Below are 22,476 nucleotides of genomic sequence, written 5' to 3'. Positions count from 1 at the left end.
TGATTGTGCTGAAGTGGCTGTGCCAGCTTAGGATCAAGTCGATGCTGACTTGAAAAATCAAAAAAATTTTCACGGAAGAAAATTAAATTGCAAACTAATAGTAAATAATTAAATCTTCAATCAGACACGGAGTTTCTGCACCACTCGTATGTGAGGATTCTAGAGAAATTAAAATAGCGACTTTGTGTATTCGCCTTTAGTTGGTTTTTGTTGTATTTTTAAGATTAACATTATAACAGTCTGACTTATAATTATTTATTGTTCTATGCGGATGTTGGCTTTCAGAATAAAAATGTGACGGTTATTACTTGTCTGACTTCTATCTGGATAACACATTTAACAATTTTTTATTCTTTTATATTTTATACTCTTTATAAAAATACCTTTGATTTTTTTGTATTCTTCTTGACGTGTTGGAATAATCTCTTACGTTTGGAATAATCGATTGTGATCTATGAGACGGAGGGTGAGTAGAATAAGCACACATATAATTTAATAACAACGCAATTAATTTGCTTTGTTCATTGTACTCTCCAGTTAGTCATTTGACCTAACAGCGAAGAGACAATTTTTGGCAACTCCCATCCATACAGTAGGGATACGCTCATCCTCGGTCTCACATAGAATATCTTTCCAACATATGCGGACTATATTTTGTTAAGACATCGATGAAAATTACCTTTCCAACATTTGCGGACTATATGTTATGAAGACATCGACGAAAATTATTCACAATTTGCTGAAGATGGTTTGAAGAAAAACCGAAACATCCAAGAAAACTGTACGACACTCATGGTAGATCAATATATTATGTGAATATCATTCAAATTTTTGTTATATAATTATATAATTTGCGCACCAATTTCCGCGCTGTATTACACTCTCATTATTGCCCGTATATTTATTATTATTGTACTTTTCCAATAAAATCATTTTCTGTACCTATACCTAGTATAGGTACAGAAGTGTATATATATAACTATACCTAGTATAGATACAGAATATAGTATGTAAATACCTAAATTTTTAGATATTTCAGTAAAATCGTTTTTTTTATGTTACATACGAACGCGTTTTTTGAGATACATTTTACATCGTGCAGCGATTTCAATCACAAATGTAAATTCGGCACACCGTATTTTTACGCGACAATTTCTCTTTCTCTCTCTTTCTCTCTCTTTCCTTCATACGACGTAACACGTTCCGGAATTTACGTTACAATAAAAACCGGCGCACCCGAGCTACAGGATCAACAAATACCTGCATTAATGCCAATCCTGCAAATCGCTGATTTCGTAACAACCCATCCATTATTATCGGTCGGAGAAGCGATCACGTAACCTTGTAACTGTATCCACTGCGATTACGGGTTGTAATTTTCGAATGCCTTTTATGTTCTGGAGATCCACGTTTGTAAAATTTATTTTCGTAATCAGAAATCGTCATCGCCGCCGCCAAAGGTATGTACGCGCGCGCGTTTATAAATATTTATTCCTACTTTGCAATTTTTCTGTCTTACGATATCGACGCGAAGATACGCGCTAATTACCTACTTCTTCCTATCATTCATGCCGTTTCTCCATGATACATGAACATTATGAGAAAATGAAAATTAAATGAAAATTTTATATTTCAGAAAAAGAATCACATATATTCTTTTCCTCACATATCAAGTATATTCTATAAAAATGTCTTCCAAAATAGAAATATTAAATAGAATGAATATTTTCTCTTTACATTTGTAATACATATAATTTTATTCTATTTTCTTCCTGTTTTCCTTCCTTTTCGTAAGTATTAAATTTCAAAATTTAAGTAATTAAGTAATTAAGTAAATTCCTATTAATGTTAATTTCTCTCATATTCTAATGATATTCTCAGTTAAGTGTTGGAAAAAATGATTTATATGCACATATTGCTTGGCGGAAAAATGATAACATCTTTATCAGATTCAAAGATCATTTTGATAAGTGAGTTCTTCGACAAACAATTACATCATTATAATGTTCATCGTAATAAATGGTGATACAAGGTCGTCACTTTTGCAGGTACATAATATTTAACCTTAGAATTAACGTCGTTACGATATTATATAGCGTCCGGAAATATTCGAGCCGCGTTTCGAGATGCTCATCACTCGAAGCGAGCACGGTGAACGCAAATATTTTTGCAGAACGAATCGCGTGCCGTCTGCGACGAATTAAACTATCATTCACGCGGTTTTAACAGCTTTGCCGCCACGGGCCGGCCGGTACGATCCTCGCCATCAGTCACGCGCGTAAACGTTAATTAAGCATTTCATACGACGTAGGCGTATTTTTGCAACGCGTGTTTTATAAACACATCGATTGGCCCGAATTCGCGACCGGGGACTCGATGAATCACGTCTCGTACTACCGTTTTGACGTTTCATCGAAGGAATAATCGATGGCTCAGCGATTTCGAACACTGACACAAAAGACTAGTAATAATAATCAAGTCTACACGGATAATTTTGCTGAAGTATCTAAAAATTTAGTTAGAATAGAAAATAATTTTATTTTGATCATCAAAATAATTATACTCGAGCTACATAGTTGCTAAAATGTGTTAAAACTTTTTTTTATAAATTTACTATTTACTAAATATTTTTACATCAATACAAAATATATTTGGTAGTTATACACTGAAAAAAAGAGATGCATTAATTGGGATTCTGATTGAAAATTGTTTATAGAATAAAACATTTCTCCTAGTGTGGTTGAGATAACCAGAATTCTAACTGATGTGATCAGAATCTTCTCATTCGTCTATTTTCCATCAAAAGTTTTTCCCAATATCACCAAACTTTTTTCAGCGAAAGAAAAATAACTCCAGTATCGACGGATAAAAATTACGAAGAAAAATACGAGCACGAAAGGATCAGACTACATACTTAAGAAAAAAAGCTATATATATTAGACTTAAATACATACGTTCTCAAACGAAAGAAATAAAAACGAACTAAACTAATTTAGTCAAACTCGTAGTTAAATTAACAACTTTTTTCCTCAGTGTAGTACAAAATTAAACAAGTATCTCGCAAAGGCAAACGGAATCTACCTCGCGAGACGAAATTCAGCTTGCGAAGTTGGATCCCTTTCGCGCGCGCGCATCTCGAGGGAGATTTTATACGTCGCGGCCGAGAATACACGGACGAGAGAGAATCAGAGAATATTCACCGAGAAGACTCGTTTCAAAAATTCAGCGAATAAACGAGATGAAAACAAACACCAAGCGACGATGCGCGCTTCGGCGAAACGCGCCAGCAGCCCCGCTTCACCGAGCGGATGCGCGAAAACAACGTCGAATTCACAATTTGAGAGAAAAATGCTGACAGAAAAATCACAGAAACGTAATTACGATCGCATTGTGCTATTCTCGCGATATAAGTATATCATATAATTCCTTTCCGAGATGCCTTTCGTAGATTCGCGCCTCTCGAAATCCCGTTATTCTCTATATGAACACAAAAAAATATATACCGTACGCAAGTAATAATTACTTGTTTCAAGTATTTCAAAAGTTCATATATTTGCAAATCATAAGTTCATCACAAGCGTCAAATTTATTTAAAATATATTCTAAATTCTAAATCCTAGTGAAAAGTTTAATATACTTCAATCAAAATTATTAAATTAAAACAAATTTAACTTGCTTGTTATATAAAAAAAGTCGCTTCTTCGATCAATTTTATAATATTCTCCAAAAAAAAATAAATTCTTGTTTTGAGTATATAATAATAAGTTTTTCTAAAAATTTTTTTTTTCTAATAAGTATATTTTAAGATTATTATCAAGAAAATATTTTTTGTTAAAGATAACCATTACTTAAAAAGAAGAAAGTAAATGAAGCAGTCACTTTTTTTATAGTAATAGAATAACATTTTTCTGTGTGTAATTCTGTGTATAACAACAATAGGTACGGAACAAATGGAATGCTAATCAATCGCGGAGGAAAGTAAAATTTTCCTCCTCTGATTGTATCTTGTTTCTAGATCACGCAATCCTTGACCGATGATTCTCGTCCTGTCGAGAAATTAAATAAACGTCGAATGTAATATAATGCTCGCCGTGCACGCCCGAGATATTTCTAGTGTCTTGAATCGCATCGTCGACTTTTAGCGGTATTTGCACTTCGCTTGAGTGCAATTAAATTCAATTAAAATTAAGATTTCTAGCAAGAGGCTCTTATTCCGTCTGAAATACGCCCGTTACAAAAGTGATTTACTATGCAAACTTAAAAGTCACAATTAAAGAAAACTTCTAAATTATTGTATATTGACACTTTTAAATCTATAGTGTCAAATTTAATTTAATTTATGTCGTCACTTCTCCTATAAAATATATCGTTGTTCTATACTAAAACAATGGAGTTAAACAGTTTAAATTCAGTTAATATAATTACATCATATTATAATCATTGTCAAATATTACCATTGTTTTAGTACAAAATAACGATATAATTGAGCAGTGGCGGCTTGTATCGGGTTAAATTTGACACTAGATTTAAACAGTGTAAATAAAAAGAAATGTAAAAGACATTAATAAGCGATAGTTTTTAATGAAATGTTTCTATTAAATTAGTCTAAGTTAAAGACTTAAAAAAATAAATAAATTAGAGACGTCATTTTCTCATAAAATAGCAAAACAAAAATATAGCTTTTAAATTATTAACTCCGTAAACTGAAAAGCTACAAATGAAGTGGAAAATTAAAGATGCTAAGTAATTATCTTTCATAAAATTCTATTGAATTAATCTGAGAATTAAGGATTTTTTAAATTGGAAACAATGTTTTCTTAAATGTCACTACAAGATTCTGGTTTTTAAATAAATAAGGAAAAAGAAATTATATAAATAAAGAAAAAAGTAAAAAATACTAAGTAATTATCCTTTTTTATAAAATATTTCTACTGAATAATCTAATTTAAGGATTTCATTAATGAATAGGAAAGACGCGGAATTTTCTCAAATAACAAATTAAGACTGTGGTTTTTAAATTATATTGCCGGAGTTAAACACAAGTTCGTGAATTAATTCTCAAATAAATAGCGAATCGTCTTTCTTCGCTTGATTTCAGACGCTCATTAACGGAAACGATTCTCTAATCTCACAGCTAATTTCACAGATATCTAATAGCGAAAAATTATGGCGGATGACGTCCTTTCACCGAGGAAAACCGGATTCCGGCAACGATTATTATGTATTATACAAGCGCAGCCGTATAAATATCGAAACCATACTCAATCCAATCTCCGAAACCTACAATCGTATCTGCGATTAAATAAACCGGGCGCGTCCCGTATACAATTTGAGGCATCGGTCGTTACGAGTCGTTGCACTTTTCCATGGCCAACAGGTGGTAGCGGCTCTGCTCCGAGAGCGAGGAAACGCGGTCGAAAGGGACTCCGAAATTACGACACTGCTCACGCAAAACTCACACGCACTTACCTTGAATCTTCACCAATGAATCTCGGAACAGCGATGATGTTTCTGGTGCGACGAGGCCAAGATCCTTTGCCTGCTCCGTTCCCGTCTCTCACACAGGCTGCTGCGTTCACTCCGAACAACTCCAAAAAGGATTCTCTCGGGCGATCCACTTGAAGTCAGGCACAGAATGTTTCACAGAATACGCGGCAATACCCGGCACCAGATTACGACGATAGACACATGTGAACTTGTCGCGCCGCGACGCGCGACTGTTGCGGACGTTTCGTATTCGCAAGACGGAACGTGCGAAATCGCGCAACGCGACGGCGCGACGCAAGGAGAATGAACGCTTATACGAATGACGCGACGCGCAAATGAAACATGGAGTGAGACCGGCGGGGTAAACGTTATGGCGCGCTCGGCGGCCGTTGCACGAACTACGGCGGAAATAGCCGAGCACGGCCGATGTTCGTAATTTGTGTGGCGCTCGGCCGGTAGACGTTCTCGGCACTTCTCGCTTAGTCGCTTCCTCGTTTGCGTCACACTTCACTTTGAACGCTTGGAGTGATGTTACGTTTATTGTTGCATGATAAATTTTTCATTTTAATTGACTGCAGAACAGAGAGAGGGGGAAGGGGGCTCTCGAATCTTTCTATCTTATAACCAATCGATAGGGTTGAAAAATTTGTTGTACATACAATAAATGTAATAACAGCTGACTGCTACTGTTGTAAAATCGGATGCAGGGTGAATCTAGCAATAGTCCGATCTTAGACCGGTATTCACAGTCAGTTCTTATATTCAAGATCGTCTTAAGTTCAGCCTTAAGATGTCATGAACCAATCAGAGAGCCGCATTAGCGTATTAAGACATTACTTAATGCTTGGTTTATGCTTCGGTCTTAATTCTAAAATATTAAAATTCAGCCAATAGAGCTGCCAGTCTTAATTGATCCTAACGGAAATCTGTATTTCATTGGCTGAATTTTAGGATTTTAGGGTTAAGACCGAAGCATAAACCAGGCATAAGATGATTTTGAAATAAGAACCGACTATGAATGATCTCGAATCTTGAGCACCGTCTATGGATTCCGCCTATAGAGAATGGACTGCGATCCGTATCTAGGACCGGTATTCATAGTCGATTCTTATATTCAAGACCATCTTAAGTATAGTCTTAAAATGTCACGAACCAATCAGAGGGCCGCATTAGCATCTTAAGACATTACTTAAGACAATCTTGAAATAAAAACTGACTATAAATACCGGTCAGTCGACAATAATGAAAGAGAGAGACCGTTGAAGACGGCCAATCTCCCTCTCATTCTCTCTCCCATTACACCGTTACATAAAAAGAGATAGAGATGGCCGTCTTCCATGATCCCTCTCTCTTACTTTTATCAACCCTTTTGACATACAGATCGCGTAATCCATTCTTTATGTTTTTGCCCTTACTACACACGTTCGGTTATTCGTGTCCTAGATTAATTTTCATCACTTTTAGAAGTATATATAAATTATTAAACGATTTTTACATATATTTTGATATCTTTAGAAAATATTTGTACAGTTATATATTCATAACAAATTGCAGATAAATTATTATAACTAAATATAGTTAACAAAATGAGAAAAATGCACTGTTTCATATAAAAATATAAAATTGAATTTTATTTTTATAATTTATTAAAAAATCAGGAATAAAATTCTTGATTTCAAAAAAATATAATTTTCCTCGAAATATAATTATTATATGAACTATTTTAATGTTTTTATTTTAGATATATAAATTTTTACTTTTATTTTAGTTATATAAATTTTTACAATAACAAAATTATGAAATAAAAATTTAAATTAATACTTTATAATTTCAATTTAATTAATTTAATTTAAAATATAAATTGTTTTTTGTTAAATTAATTGTAACGTCTTAATTATGGAAAGAGATAAATTTGCAAGGATATAAAAATACAGATAAAATGCGAATTTTTTAAAAGAAACAACAGGATTGTAATAGATATATATGTATATATTTATGATTTGTACATTTACAATTATAGATGATAACAATACAATTTTAATACAATTTTCTTCTTGATAATTTTTATGAGATCTAAACCAAGGCATGCATTAATCTATATGTATATGTTAGATTAAAAAAAGTTCTGAGATAAAAAAGTTTACACACATAATAAAAAAAAATCCGATATTTTTACATATTATTCAATATTATTTTCAATACTAATATAGTGTAATCAACTATTTTTGTAATATGTATTGTAAATATGATCTAATCGCCTTGGTAATACGGATTTCGTTGCGACAGGATAAAAAAATATTATATATCATTTATATCTAACGCTAAAAATAGGACATCTCTTAAAACGAACAATATTACAGATTTAGTTATTCGTTGCACATAGTTGATGATAAAAATGCCCCGCGCGTGTCAACCTTATATAAAACTAATATGTGAAACCATAATTATACCCAAATATATAAGAGAATCTTTATGATTTAAATAATACTTTGCTTATCCACAATCAGAAATTCCTTATTGAGGATATTTCTTGAAACTATCGACACTTCTGTTTGTCCCTACCTGTTCACTTCCCTTTATATATAAGATTACATTTTTGGTCCGTTTTATGCTCTGTACAATACTTCAATATTCGATTCTCTCTAACTGCATAGCCAATTTGTGAAGCTAACCGTCGCTACGTAAAAAATAAAATGACATACTTCGTAAAGCGGTGGACGCTGTCTTTCTGCAAGTACTGCGTTGATATCGCGATCAAGTTCATCCCGTATTTCTCGCGCAGTACTATTCTAATGTGCTATTCTAGTGTGCTTAAAATAGAAAAAAATCCTCTCTTTCATCTATATAACATAATAAAAAGTCCACACACATTACTTAAACTATTTAACATTCATGTAATCTATTTATGGTTCGTATAATACAAGTTTATTCTCTACGTTAATTCATCCGTGCACAGTTTTCTCTCTTCCTCCACTCGCTGCCGAGTACGATTAAAAGCCTCCGTCTTCACGAAATCTACGGTTTTGTACACAGTCGTACTTGGGAGGGGTTGCGCGGGCGGTAACGTCGAGGAATTAAAATTCTCTGTCGTTTCTAAGTCGAGATCCAGATACTGCAGCACCACTAAGCGATTAGACGCCGGAATGAATGTGTTGTGATCTTGATAATAGTATATCTGGAAATCAAATTACGCATAGCGGATAAAATCACGTATCGTGCCACGTCATGTATAACGACTAAAGTTACACACGGTTCTTAGAATCGTTCTACGAACCTCTTCTCTATCCTCGAATGCGTTATTGTCTTCATCTGATGTCGATTGATGACGTATCGAATGCACATGCGACGGAGGTGTCGGACTGGGTGCCGCTCGAATTCTTCCTCTCCCAGGTGGAGACGCTAATTGTAGATGAGGTGCTGCGAGAAATTTTACACATTAAACATATTTCTCTTATTAAACACATAAAAAAAGTAGAGAAAGAAAGAAAAATCTACCTTCCACCGGTGATTTATTCAACGATGGTTTCAACTTCCTGTTGATGGTCGGCGGTTCGGCCGGAGAATGTTCAGCGGAACTCACATCATATAGTGCTGTTGTCGGACCTGGTGATGGTTCGTTGCTTACGATAGACATTGAGTCACTAGTTTTTCTACCCGGCTTTAATTCTCTGTACACCATCGGCGGAGGCGGCGCCATGGTGGTTGGTACACTGCTCGAACTGTCTCGTACGAGAGGACTCGGTAAATTCGAATATGTCGCTATGATCGAATTTTCAGAGCGCGGACTTGACGGCTCAACGTCGTGGAAATCGTAGCGGAACACATTCTGCGTCTCGTCATTGATGGTACTCGGTGCAGCGTTTGAGTAGAAATGTTTCGACGACTGTTCGATCGCCGCCGTGTTGCTCTCGACGGTCGTTTGTGCCGCTTGCGGTTGATGAGATCTAGGAAAATCGTACGACTCATCGGTCACGGCACCCGTTGTTGTTGTTGTTGTTGTTGTTGTTGTTGTTGTTGTTGTTGTTGTTGTTGTTGTAGCGGCAGCAGGTGTTGTCGGCGCCGGCGTTGCTGGGGTGCTCGGTTTCGAGCTTTCAGTAGCACCGTCTAGATTCAGGTAGTTGTGACCAGGATTTTCGGGTAACATATGAGGCGGTTTCGGTGGTCTGGGTGGTGCTGGCAACTTCTCCACGGCTGGTGGTATCGCGGAATCGACGATCCTAAGCTTACCGAAGCGTTTTTTCACACTCCACGAACCAATTTCATGGTCACCTGGACCATGAGGTTGTCGCGAATCACCTGTCACGATTTTATTTCATTAGTAAAGACAAGAAAAATAAATTAATCTTACGCGCATTGTCAAACATTCACCCGTTGAAGGAAGCGTGTCCCAATTCGCACTCGGCACACACGTTGTCCATTCATCGTCGGTGAAAACGCTCTCGGCATCCGTTGTTGTGGGTGATCGCGGTGGCGAGGGTGCCAATCTTCTCGGCGCGTCATAATGTTCGGGTCCTTGTCCGAGAGCCGAACTCAGGGAACTAGTATCGTTGAGCCGACGACCGGAAATGCACTCGCTAATAGGAATGTAAGGACCAGAGATCGTGCTAGTGGGCGAAGTAGGTGGGGATTCTTGAGACTCGTATTGGAACACTAAAAAAGTTGAAACATACTGCTATTAATACCCGAATTAGATTAGAAATTGAGATCGGATTGGAATTTGACCAATCAAAGCAAAGTTCACTAAACTTGATATTGGTACTTTTTTCTTCTAATATAGACATTATATATATAAACTCATTTTAAATGGACTGCTTTTTATTTAGTTACACAAGTTGATACATCATTCTATCTTTCTAACATTTAATGAACAGTTGTATCGACTTGTCACCAAATAAAAAACGTAATCTATAGTTTGTGTCTGTGTGATTTTATCCAAAATTTAATGCACTTGTTTTATATTTATACAAAAATGTATAAGCAACAAAGAGTGCTTTCCATTTAATGATACAAGTTCCTGTTTTGTCTTTGTTATGGAATGCCAAGAAAGACAGAACAATGTTTTTGACTGACTTGTGTTATTAAATGAAAAGCATTGAGAGTTAATACAAAATGGTAATCTCATTACTTTGTTGCTCCTCATCCTGAGTGTATGCCTTCAGACCGCAAACTTGGCACACCGCATCTACCCATTTATTCATATCCGCTTCGTTTTCAGCAACTAAATAATAGATCCTTTTCGGCGTTTTCACATTAAACATGTACTGATACTTTTGTTTACGATTTTCGAATCGAAGACCCGCATCCACCTATGTTAGAATATTAATAAGTATCTATAGCTCATGAAAACAAATTCTATGAATGTGATGGATACCTGTTCGCACTGATCCAAATCGATACGACCTTTGAGCTTACGGCAGCGTCTGTCTGTGTAATATTCCAAAAAATATTGACCAGGTAGCTCTCCACTATGACGAAGGGCAAACCATCGCTTTCTCCATCGCTATTAGAAGTTATCAGAGATAAGGCTATTTATCTTTGTCTGAACTTAAAATTAGCTGGAATACAACAAAGTTCCAATAAACGTCTGAGTAACCAACAAATACATTTATCACAAGAATGTTAAACTTCTTTTCGTCAAAAACATAGGAATACACAAAGTCAAAAGAAAGTCAAAATGACTTTATTTTGATGTCATGAAAATGACGATTGGTTACAAAACATGACTATTTATTGATGTTAAGAATTAAAATAAAGTCTTATCTTTTGTTGACTTTTGTGCATTCTTTGGACGAGTGCCAAAAGTAATCGAAAGTAATAAGAAGAGAAACTAAAAATTTAATTTCTAGAATTATATATATAGGTTAGGTCAAAATATATTTCTCGCATGGGCAGCGAACCAGGATAGTCGTTGCCGACTGGTGCTACAGTTTTTCACGGAAAATTAGACAACGCCCAGGAGTCCACAGTCGATTCCACTCGTAGATAAAAAAAAAAGGGGGAAATCCTGGGCGGACGTAAACAATGACTCCTGGTCTCTCCACCTGGGAGCCTCGTAGATAAGAACGCGAAGCGCAAATCCGTTTAATATTTGCTCTCCAGAGCTTGGTTGGCGGCGATTTGATGAGCCATCCTTCGTGGACGATTTCCTGGGACGTCTTGAGCACTTCCATCTCCACCCGGGAGATGGTGAATGGTGGCCAGGACGGCGCGATCACCTCTGAATCACTTCAATCGCTCGATCGATCGTTGAGTGATCTACAATCTCAGTGGCGTGAGGGACATTCTGGAAAAGCGCGAGGAACCACCGACGACGGAGACGACGACGCGTTCATCAACCATTTGTCTATTTTTGGCCCCAACGGCGCAACACGGAGAAACGAGCCCTTCACGCACGTCGACTGCCTCCCTCCCTTACCCCGATCTGCCCCGATCTTCACTGATTCTCGCGTCTCTTCTATTCTTCACGAATACAGAGTAGCCTGTCTCTCTTGCACGCGCACGCGCGACGGTACCGACCTACCGAGTACCGTCTACCGACATGCGGAGAAACCAGGAGAAACGGAGCCCGGACTCGGAGCAGGCCGCAACGGGACACTGCAAGTCTCGGTCTTGCACAAAGACACGCGCGAACAGCGACGGTAAGCGACGGACGACGGGGCCGTTTTCCGTCTCGCCTGACGCCTCGTCCCGTCCACTGCACCGCATATGCTGCAATTGCCAGATTGCCACCACTCGCAGTCGTGGCCACGCGTGCCAAGGCTCGCGCGAGTGACATACTCCGGTCCGGGGCACAGTTGACGGTGACAGCGCAGTAACGTACGAACCCCCGCGGCCGCCCAAACCCTCGATTAGGCGTTGCCCAGATAGAACACATTCGGTGCTTTCCATTTGATGACACAAGTCGACGCAAGATGACAAAGCGTCGTTCTATCTTTCTTGACATTCAGAGAGTGACAAAGATAGAACGACACTTTGTGTCGACTTGTGTCATCAAATGGAAAGCACCCTATAATGTTCGTTTCTACCAATGTAGAAGTAGCAACTTTAATCTTGGTTTAACTTACTTTTAATCTTTTTCTATTTCTAAGTTTCTATGAAAACAAGTTAAAGAGAGAAAACAAATTAAACAGAGATTAAAGTTTATCTATACATTGATAGAAATGGACAAGAGTCGTAATAAATCGTAATGTTATCATAGAATGTCATCATGATGTCATTTGGTCATCTAAAAATGAACTTAAGTGATAAATAAAGTCGTGATGATTGATGTCTTTATGATATTATTATAATTTGTGTGTTCTATTTGAGTGCCTTTTCCGCCTTGCTTCTGATATTCTTCGATATACCTTCTTTTGATCGAGGAGTAAAAGACATCACACGGTTCTAATCAAAGTTTAATAAAGAATTGGTGCCGGAAGTGACGCCGATCCCATCGGAGATTGAGAAGAATTTTGCGCACGCGAGTTGGAGGAGATAGTAGAGTATTTCAAGTAGAATAACAATTATAATGTCAAAATGAACGATGATGTTAAAATGAGTCACCACCATTGATCGAAAAGTAACTTAATATTTTTTGGCCGGATTCGTCATTTCAGCGGCATTTTATACAGAAGAAAAAGAAGAAAAGTAATGCCCAGTAAATAAGCTGATGTTAAAGATATCAAAATGATGACAAATAACGTCAGCTTTGTTAGGATTTTTAATAATCATTTTGAAATTATTTTCCCGTTTTAGTAATATATAAAAATATATTACTAGTGCAATAAGTAAATTCGAATAGTGTAATAGTGGTGGAGAAAATTTCATTAAAATTACACTGAAATTTTATTGTGAAAATAAGTATTATTAACATTGTTCGTTTTGTCTCTCGGGGCTGCTCGGGGTCGCTCCGAACAAACCCAGCGTACTTGAAATGTAGGATTCGCACTACGTACGACATCCGTCATACCACATCCGATATTCATTGTTACGATTAATATCGGACGTGGTATGACGGATGTCGTACGTAGTGCGAATCCTACATTTCAAATTCGCTGGGCTCGTTCGAAGGCACCCCGAGCAGCTCCCGAGAGACAAAACGAACAATGCTAATAATATTTATTTTCACAATAAAATTTCAGTGTAATTTTAATGAAATTCCTCCACCACTATTACGCGCTATTCGAATTTACTTATTGCACTAGTTGTATATTTTTATTCGGGTTGACACTATTTTTTGAAAATTCGCGTCCGTGAATAACGACGCGAAAAGACTCGTCGAGGATCACGATTCCTTCGCATCCCGTTTTATTATAGTTTTTGTTTTCCCTGGAGATCCGAAATCTGATATTCATTGTAAATTATCTTATTTCAAGATCATTTTAAGTAATGTCTTACGATATTACGGCTTTGTGTGATTGGCTTATATGACATCTTATAAGATTGTATAATACTTAAAATGATTTTAAATATAAGGACCGACTATGTGAATACCGGCTATACCATAGTCTGGCTACAAGATGACAAATTTTTGATCAGCCTAACAACTTTAGTAACTCAGAATGAGTAAAATAGTACAAGTTAAAATGAGAGCATATTTTCTTACTCTTATTTTAACAGAATTGCTCGTGATCAGACTCTATTATGGGGGCCGTGTTTCAAATTTACTGCCAACACTGAAAATGCTACAGTTTACATTACATGGAACACAGCCGTTTTTAGTCTTCCTCGTCCGCCCCTGTCGCGCGGCGTCGATTGTCGACAACTTCGCGCTGTCCACCATTACGATCACTCGCGGTCGCATTCACGACGTTCGAGAATGAATCGACGCTGTCCCGTCAGTTTCGCTTTCTCGCACGGCAAATGCCGTCTCCGGTATTCGAGAAATTTCCAATGATGCGTTCAATCTTTCGTCATGAGATGCAGAGCGTTGTCGAACATATGCGCATTTCCCTGCACATTCTAGCAGCGTTTTTCCGCCATGTTAATTATATCAAGCGTGATGCTTATTCACTCGATTCATTCGATTCTCTTGATGTCCCAAGCAGAACAAAAAGTCATCATGACATCAAAATGGCTCCAAGATGGTTATTAACTCTTAGTACACTACACACAATTAGATCATTCGTATCTCGCATTTCTTTTCTTTGAAATACCAGAGATATTAAAAGTAATTAGTCATAATACAGTTATATACAATTTTTTAAATACACAATCTTATAAAAAATACTTTCTAAAGATGTTAAAATATATATATACCATTATTTTATATATAATTATGTATAATTGTATATAAAATGTCAATTTTTTATATAATTATACATAATTTTATATAATTATTTATATATATTATATATGAAACTTTTTTCCCGGGTATATAAGACTTAATCATTTCTATAAAAGTGACAAAAACTAATCCCGAACACGGACAACCCATCGTGTATAGTAAAAAGAAACGGAAAATATCATATATATTAAGAATTAAAACTTTTCCATCAATAACGGTTTATCTTAACGTCATTTTAACGCTATCGTGACCTAGCTATTGTTTTTCTTAATTAAGGTCTGTAACGACGTTTATCATGTCCATTTCTATCAATGTAAATTAGCTTTAATCTCTATTTAATTTGTTTTTTATCTTTTTCTAGTTGTAAAAAGATAAAGAGCAAATTAAACAGAGATTAAAGTTAATCCCCATCTTATAAACAGATTGATTTTATATTGGCAATCAATTCGTTCAACAGAATCGCCTAAAGTAAAATTTTCAACCATACAGCTCATTGTCTCGAATCTTCTTTTTTGTTAAACGACGAAATATATCCGTTAATTCTATCCACGTTAATAAAATAATAATTATCTAGATAAATCAATTTATCTTCCGGTTAATCACCGATTAACCGGAATTTTATAGTCAAAGTCGTTCCGAGGCCGTGCCTCGATTATATGCAACTTCTTGACTTCAAACAAAAAGCAAAGAAGAGATTAATCTAGGATTGATAAATTCCACGATATTTGAAACGCTGTCTTCTATTCTAGCCTATTTTATTTCTTCCCGTGAATGCCATCACCGATTCGCGCAGATTCGCGACGGAAGGGCAATGTCAGCGTCGCGCATAATGTGGGGAATAGCACTTAATTTGCAATTCAATGGGCCGACGCCATAGACCGTGCCGATCGATATTCAAATCCGGTTCTCGTCTATCGCGCGTTAATCCTACTATAAGCGCCGTGAACGAAGGCGCCGATAATAATTTCATAATTTCATAATTAATCGATTGCTCATTCTCGTTTATGCGATCGTCTTGTCCACCGGATGGTCTCGATTACATTATGAAAATGGAATGCTATATTTAAGCAAAACAAAAAGTTATTATGACATCAAAACAGTATCAAAATGGTGTCACAATGACTCTTAAATGATTACTATGGACATAGAAGAATAGACTGGTCATTTCCTGCTCTTATTATTCCATTTGTGTTCCATAAAAAGAATTGAGCATTTCTCTTCAATTCGATATTTTAAAGAGAGAGATAGTTATATATTTCAAAATATATCAGTCTTTCTAAACCGAGAGTGACAACCTCATAGGAATGCGCAATCCATTCTTATTACGTCTATGATGATTATTATTAAAAGCCATTGCACGTAAAATAGTGTTAGTCGTAACCATGAGGTCGTAAGCAATCCTTGCAGAAATTCAATTTAATACTGACCAATTTAATATTGGAATTACTTATTTTGAGTAAAAGCATTTAACAACATATTTTGATTGTGATTGATCGGTTTTTCTTATAAGTGTAATATTAGAAGGTAGTAAAATTATATATAATTATTTACTTTGAGTATTAAAAACATTGTTCTTACTGTTTTTAATACTCAAAACTTCATAAGGAATGCGCAATCTATTCTTATTAAAAGCACTGAATAACAGATTTTGATCGTGATTTGTTAATTTCTCTTACAGAAACTTAATACTAGGTGGTAATTTTAATCATTAATTACTTATTTTGAGTATTAAAAGCACTGTTGTTCAGTGCTTTCAAAATAAGTAATATAACTTGTACTTTTTAGTATTATATTTCTGTAAGGGAAATCGATCAATCATAATCAAAATTATTATCTTATGTTTTAGAACGTAGCTCGACTGTGATTGATTATATATTTAGGATCTTACGGTTATGATTTTTTTTACGTGCGATAGCTTTAAATGTCACTTTTCGATCAGTTAATATGATTCATTTTGACATTATCGTTATACCAGTAGTTTTGCTTAGATAAGTTCTTTTCCAACGGCGTGGCGTCGGTTTTTCCAACGTAGATTTTTCTTCCGCAAATGATTATCGTCATATAAAATAAACAGATGTAAACAGGAAATATTCATGATTGTCTAGAGTCCGACAGGAAATATTTACAATTGTCTAGAGGCCGACAGAGATCCAGTTTTCCCCAGTTTGTCTCACATTAAAATTCGTTCTTCGCGACATGGATATTAATTTACTTTTTGCATTGGGTACAAAGGAGATGCGAAAGGAGATCAGTTTATACTCTGCGTTTTGCTCTTTTATTTTACACGTTTTATATACAGAAAAGAGAATACATAAAAAAATACATGAAAAGAAACATTGAAAAGAAACAATAAAGAGGGAAAGGAGAAACATAGAGATCTAAAACGACAAAAATATACAGTGAAGTAAAAATCAGTCGCATTTTGGAGGTGATAAGTATCTTAGCCATTAATCAACGTCGCTCCAATACGCGAGGGTCAAAATCCCCGTGGTGTCCGTCGCTTTTTTTCAGAAGTTAAAACGAACGCCGACAACAGAGAGATTAGGAGATATAATCATTTGTTGCTTAAATATTTGTTCTTCCCCTCATCGACGTCTCGATCTCCCTTGCATGGAAAGCCCGCTTCTCTTCTCTCGCAGGGAAAACTGTTAAAAATTACTATCGCGTAGGCCCAAAATGACTCAATAAAAATTGCTAAGGTTTATTAATTCGCACGTCCGTTTCGGGCTGGACACGCGGATTTCAGGAATATAACGCGACGCCTTCCTCCCATTTTTTTTTTATTAAATTTCTACAAAGAGCCTCTCTCCTCTCTCTTTCTCATCTCGTCGCTACGCAACTCGTACTAAAATTCTAGTCTATATCGTACATATTTTATACATTGAGCGCATCGTCGGAGGCGTCGGATGCTCTCCGCGATAGGTGTTCTGCGTGCAACGACATCGTTACACGTGTCGTTTGTACGCGCGAGACGAGTGCACGTCCCCGAGGGGACTCTGAATTTATTCTTCCCTTCTTCGGCGTCGTTATCACACGAAAATGTGAGGATATTGAAAGGGAAGAAACGGTGAAAAACAGATCCAAGAAGAACAAGGTTCACGATAACGTCAAAATGACATTAAAATGAATCATAATTGGTCGAGGAACACATGAAAGTTAATAGAAAAGTCAAAATGATTTTATTTTTATTTTTAATGTTAATAAATATAGTCAGATCTTATAACAAAAAAATCATCATTTTTACTTTCATGATGACAAAATAAAGTCATTTTGATTTTCTCTCAACTTGGTGTGTTCCTTAAATGAACGAAAGCGACTTTTAACAATCATTTTGGAGCCATTTCGATGTTACTGTAACTTTTTAGATCTGTTCGTTTTTCGAAGAATGTTCTGATAAAGTGTCCTTAGCAAAATGTGTCAATTGAATTCATCCTTCGTTATTTATTAATTAAATTGTTGCAATAAATTGAAGTAAAACAAATAGAAATTGTTTTCCTTTTAGGAGACACAAGTGCCGTTTTATCTGTTATAAAACTTTTGTTATGCATTAAATTCCAAGAAAGATAGAACTCATAGAACGTTTGTATCGACTACACTATTAAATTCGTAATGTCAAATTATCCAATTGATTGATATCAATTATCCAATTTGAATTATTTTTAATCATTTCTATAGATCGTCATTTCAATATGTCATCAATTTAACTAAAACAGTAAAGTTAACTAAAATAATTTAATTCAAGAAAATGTATAAAATTTGATTTAAATTTAGTTCATTATTTACTGACAAGGGAACCCATGAAAGTGTCTCTCTTCGATTTTGATGAGCTGTGAATATATTGCTTTCTAGTAAAAAATAAAGGACACTTTTTTATAAGGATTCAATCGCACTTTTAAAAGATGCAACACTCTTTTGAAGAAAATCTCTAATATTTAGCGACTGGGCCTTTATAAAAAAATATACGTGTCTCCCTTATTTTTTAAAACAACATATTTAAACCTCATCAAAATCGGAGGACACTCTCAGAAGTTTCCTTATAAGTGTATACGTTAATATGAATGTTGTTTATGTTGAAACTAATCACAGAAATGGATCGATTTAAATTTTGACAGACATGAAAGTTAAAAATAACAAAATATTAATTAGGATTGGGTGATCGTTGCACCTTTGATATCTAACAGTGTATCTACTAAAAGAAAAGTAGGCTATATTATTTCACTTCAACTTATTACACCAGTGTATGTTATTTCAGAACATTCGTCAAACAAGAATAGACCTTTTGTTCTACTTGTGAACTTCGCGAGCAATCACGTTTCGGACTTTGGTCTTACTCGCGGAGAATGAGTATCCTTTCCAGCGTCATTATCGTTAAGTGTTGCGTTATTTTTATCGTTAGATTTACAGGTCCCAACACGATCGAAAAGCGATCGTTTTTAGCGAGTAGCAAGACGCATCCTTCGCGATTACACGAACGGGACGAGATAATCGGAGAACATCAGCGTCCTTGGCAAAGTGTGTCAATTGAATTCATCCTTTATTCGTTATTTATTAATTACTATATTTCTACGCGCTGGCGGCGATTAATTGTGTTGGAGATCCACATTTTACAAAGTATCTCTCTTTCTCTCTCTCTCTCGTTCTCTCTCTCATTCTCATATTCTCTCTGATAAAAATGATCATCGTGATCACGTGAAAAAGGCTTGTCTGAAAACGCACAGGTACAAACACATGCGGTGCCTCCGAATGACGATACGCGAGACTTTATTTCGTCATATTCTCTCGCGTTTTACGTTAATGGTATATGATGCATTTATGTATAAATATATACAACGTATGTGTATCTGTGTACATGTAAAACACATCGCGCGATATCTTCCCTATCTCTTATATACGAAAAAATGTACTAAATTTTAATAATTATATTTGAATAGTACTAATATAACATTACTAATATAACATTTACGGAAAATAAATATTTGCTAAATAAGAAATAATAATTAAATCAAATTAATAGTTCTTATACCAAATAAATATACGTATCTTTACATTTAGTAAATATTCAAATATTCACTATTCAGACAAATATTTGTTAAAATTTAGTACATTCTTTTCTCAATGTACCCTCTACAATTTATTAGGAAGTTAGGGCGTTGCCAGCTATGTGAAGAAAGACAGGAGGGAAACGAGAGATCCAACAATATACACGATAAAGAATTAGTCGCGACCTTTGGCCCCAATTCGTATTGCTGCGAAGATTTTTGCATAAACGGTCGAAAGTATTGTAACAATATTTCGAGAAAATGTCTGAGAGACGCATTTCTCGAAAAATGCACTTTTCAAGGGATCTTCTCGAAATCGAAACGCAATTAAGAAGCAAGCGGGACCAAAGCGCGCGCGAATAAATGGAACTATCGAGTCTACGGAAATTGAGTAGAAGTTTGCGGTTTTCCTTATACAGACTGTTGTTTCTGTAACTTTTACTTTAATTGAATACAAAATTGAAGACACAATCGTAGAATCTTGCGATAACTTTTTAAACGATTCTGTGATATCTTATACTGAAATGTATCGCATTTATGTTGAATTTCTGCGAAGAGTATGATGAACCTGGAATTCCATCAAGGCTACAGACACGGCAGGCATCGTTGCTATCTGTAGATGCTTTCCAATTGCTTAAGATATCTTAACATGTACACAGGGAAAAAAGTGTAGCATTATACATTCAATTGGAACAAAATGTGTACGCTGTCCACATTTTCGGATAATTAGATCAGCTTTTTTCGACTATATTAAATGAAAAAAAGCAAAAATGCCGTCACTAACGTCCTACAACCTCATTCATAGCTGCTGCGATTAGTAACATGTATACTAAAAAAAAACTAAAATTATTATTATTTGTTTGAATAGTTTTAAGTAAATATTTACTAAATGTAAACATATATTTATTTGATATAAAAAGCATTAATTTGATTTTTAACTATATTTTTTATTAAGTAAATATTTATTACTGTAAGTAAATGTTTACTTATTGTTAGTACTATTCAAAGAAATATTATTGGGATTTAATAAATTTTTTTCAGTATAACTGTCATTAAAAAACAAGCTTACACAGCCGATTAGTAGCCCTCGGACTGAGTACGGATGTGTAGTGTTGTGTCGACGAATTGGAACACAACTTGTGTTGCCACTGTATATATCTACACGAAAGTGTCTAGTGATATTACAATTGGAAAGCACCCAATCTAAAAAAAAAACTGATTAATCGAGAATTGTGACAACAGATACGTTCGTTACAGAGCAGGTGTAGAAAAACTTTAGTCTCCTCTCGTGCGTTAAATAGTGGAGGAAAACCCATATAGCAAGTCCGCAACGTGGATCTTCCCGAGCTCTAAAAATGCGAGGATGTAAATGACGAGCTCTAAAAATGTGAGGATGTAAGTATTGCTGTAAGAATAAAGAGAAGCCTTCTTCTCCTCCTTTCGCGCATCGAACACATACAGTTTGCGAAAGCCGGCGGAAAAATAAAAATGGAATGTATTTTCGAAACTCTTTCTTTTAATAATCATATAACAATACTCGTTATATTCACGATCAACATACATTACTCTTATCTATACGTTGCAAATGTTACATAAAAAAGATATCCGTTCTGCGTTTTCTAAAATTATAAAAACGACGGTAGCAAAAGTTTCGGAACCTGGCGGGCGGTGAACGTTGGTGGCGCGACGTTCCCCATCGCCCCCTTTTTTTCTTTCTCTCTTTCTGTCTGTCTGTCTTGTATTAAACGCTAAAAACGATAGGTAAAAAAAGGACGACGGCGGGGGAGATATAAGTGTAATGTAACTAAAGTTTTTCCTAAGTCACTCTGCGGTTTTTCTTCTTCTTTCAATCGATCTTAGGACACGGTGTCTAGGAGTCGTTCCGCGGAGAACGGTCGGAATCCCGTTGGGCAAAAGGAAGGAACACACGCATTATATCACCACGTCATTGTGCAAACTCTTATCACGAACGGCGAAATGCACTGTCGGCACGAGGACGAGAGTGCGGCGCAACGAAACGAAGAAGAAAGAGGGAGAGGAGCCGAGGAGAGATCCTCCCTCTCTTTCGCGTTCGGGAGATATATATATACATATATATATTCCTCTTGATGGTCAGGAGGGACGGGGGAGAAACGTTACATTATGCGTCTCATTAATCTTTAATTAGATAATTCACTATTTACGAAAAGTCATAATAAAAAGTAGTACTCTATGTATTCAGTATTTCAATAATATTGTAATAATAATTATATATATATATGTATATTCCAATAGCTTTATCTGCAGTTATCGTCTATAATTAATTAACTCATAATATTATCATCGCGCGCGCGCGCGTATATATGTATACAGGTCGCGGCTTATATATCTTCTCTCTCTCTTTTTTTCGAATACGTTTGATAAATATAAAAACGAAAAAAATGTAATATATATATATATATATATTTAATGTTGCATGTAGCATTCACCCCTTTTTTTCTCGTTCGTTCGCTCACTCTCTCGCACACTCTCCCTCTCTCGCTTACAATAGTAAATTTCGTTACGAATGCCTCGTGCACCAACGAATCCCTTTTTGTGGCATCGCTCTCTCCCTCTCGTTCTTCCTTTTTTTTTCTTTTCATGTAAGTCCCCGACATTAATGCAATCAGCCGAGAAAAGAAAGAGAGAACAGTGCCGGCTGGATGC

General features: G+C 35.7%; 2 protein-coding genes across 3 annotated transcripts in view; both read right to left on the bottom strand.

The window, feature by feature from the left end:
* Window positions 1-5,783, bottom strand: part of LOC108727189 (uncharacterized) — a 101,883-nt gene extending 96,100 nt beyond the window's left edge. For both annotated transcript variants that reach the window (XM_018455185.1, XM_018455187.1), the window contains exon 1: window positions 5,470-5,783. The gene's annotated coding sequence lies outside the window, so the exon portion shown is untranslated. The remainder of the gene's footprint in view (window positions 1-5,469) is intronic.
* Window positions 5,784-7,697: 1,914 nt separating this feature from the next.
* Window positions 7,698-12,019, bottom strand: dos (daughter of sevenless). The gene is made up of 7 exons (XM_018455239.1): window positions 11,578-12,019; window positions 10,859-10,988; window positions 10,613-10,793; window positions 9,856-10,137; window positions 8,983-9,783; window positions 8,762-8,904; window positions 7,698-8,662 (listed from the first exon to the last, which is right to left on the bottom strand). Exons 1-7 carry the CDS (start codon window positions 11,655-11,657, stop codon window positions 8,420-8,422), a joined length of 1,860 nt encoding a protein of 619 aa, XP_018310741.1. The 5' UTR covers window positions 11,658-12,019; the 3' UTR covers window positions 7,698-8,419.
* Between the last annotated feature and the right edge of the window lie 10,457 nt (window positions 12,020-22,476).

The sequence above is a fragment of the Mycetomoellerius zeteki genome, unplaced genomic scaffold (genome assembly GCF_001594055.1).
Source record: "Mycetomoellerius zeteki isolate Tzet28-1 unplaced genomic scaffold, Tzet1.0 scaffold471, whole genome shotgun sequence".
NCBI lineage: Eukaryota > Metazoa > Arthropoda > Insecta > Hymenoptera > Formicidae > Mycetomoellerius > Mycetomoellerius zeteki.
Note: the sequence above shows the minus strand (reverse complement) of the source record. Positions and strands in the feature narration are given on the sequence as shown.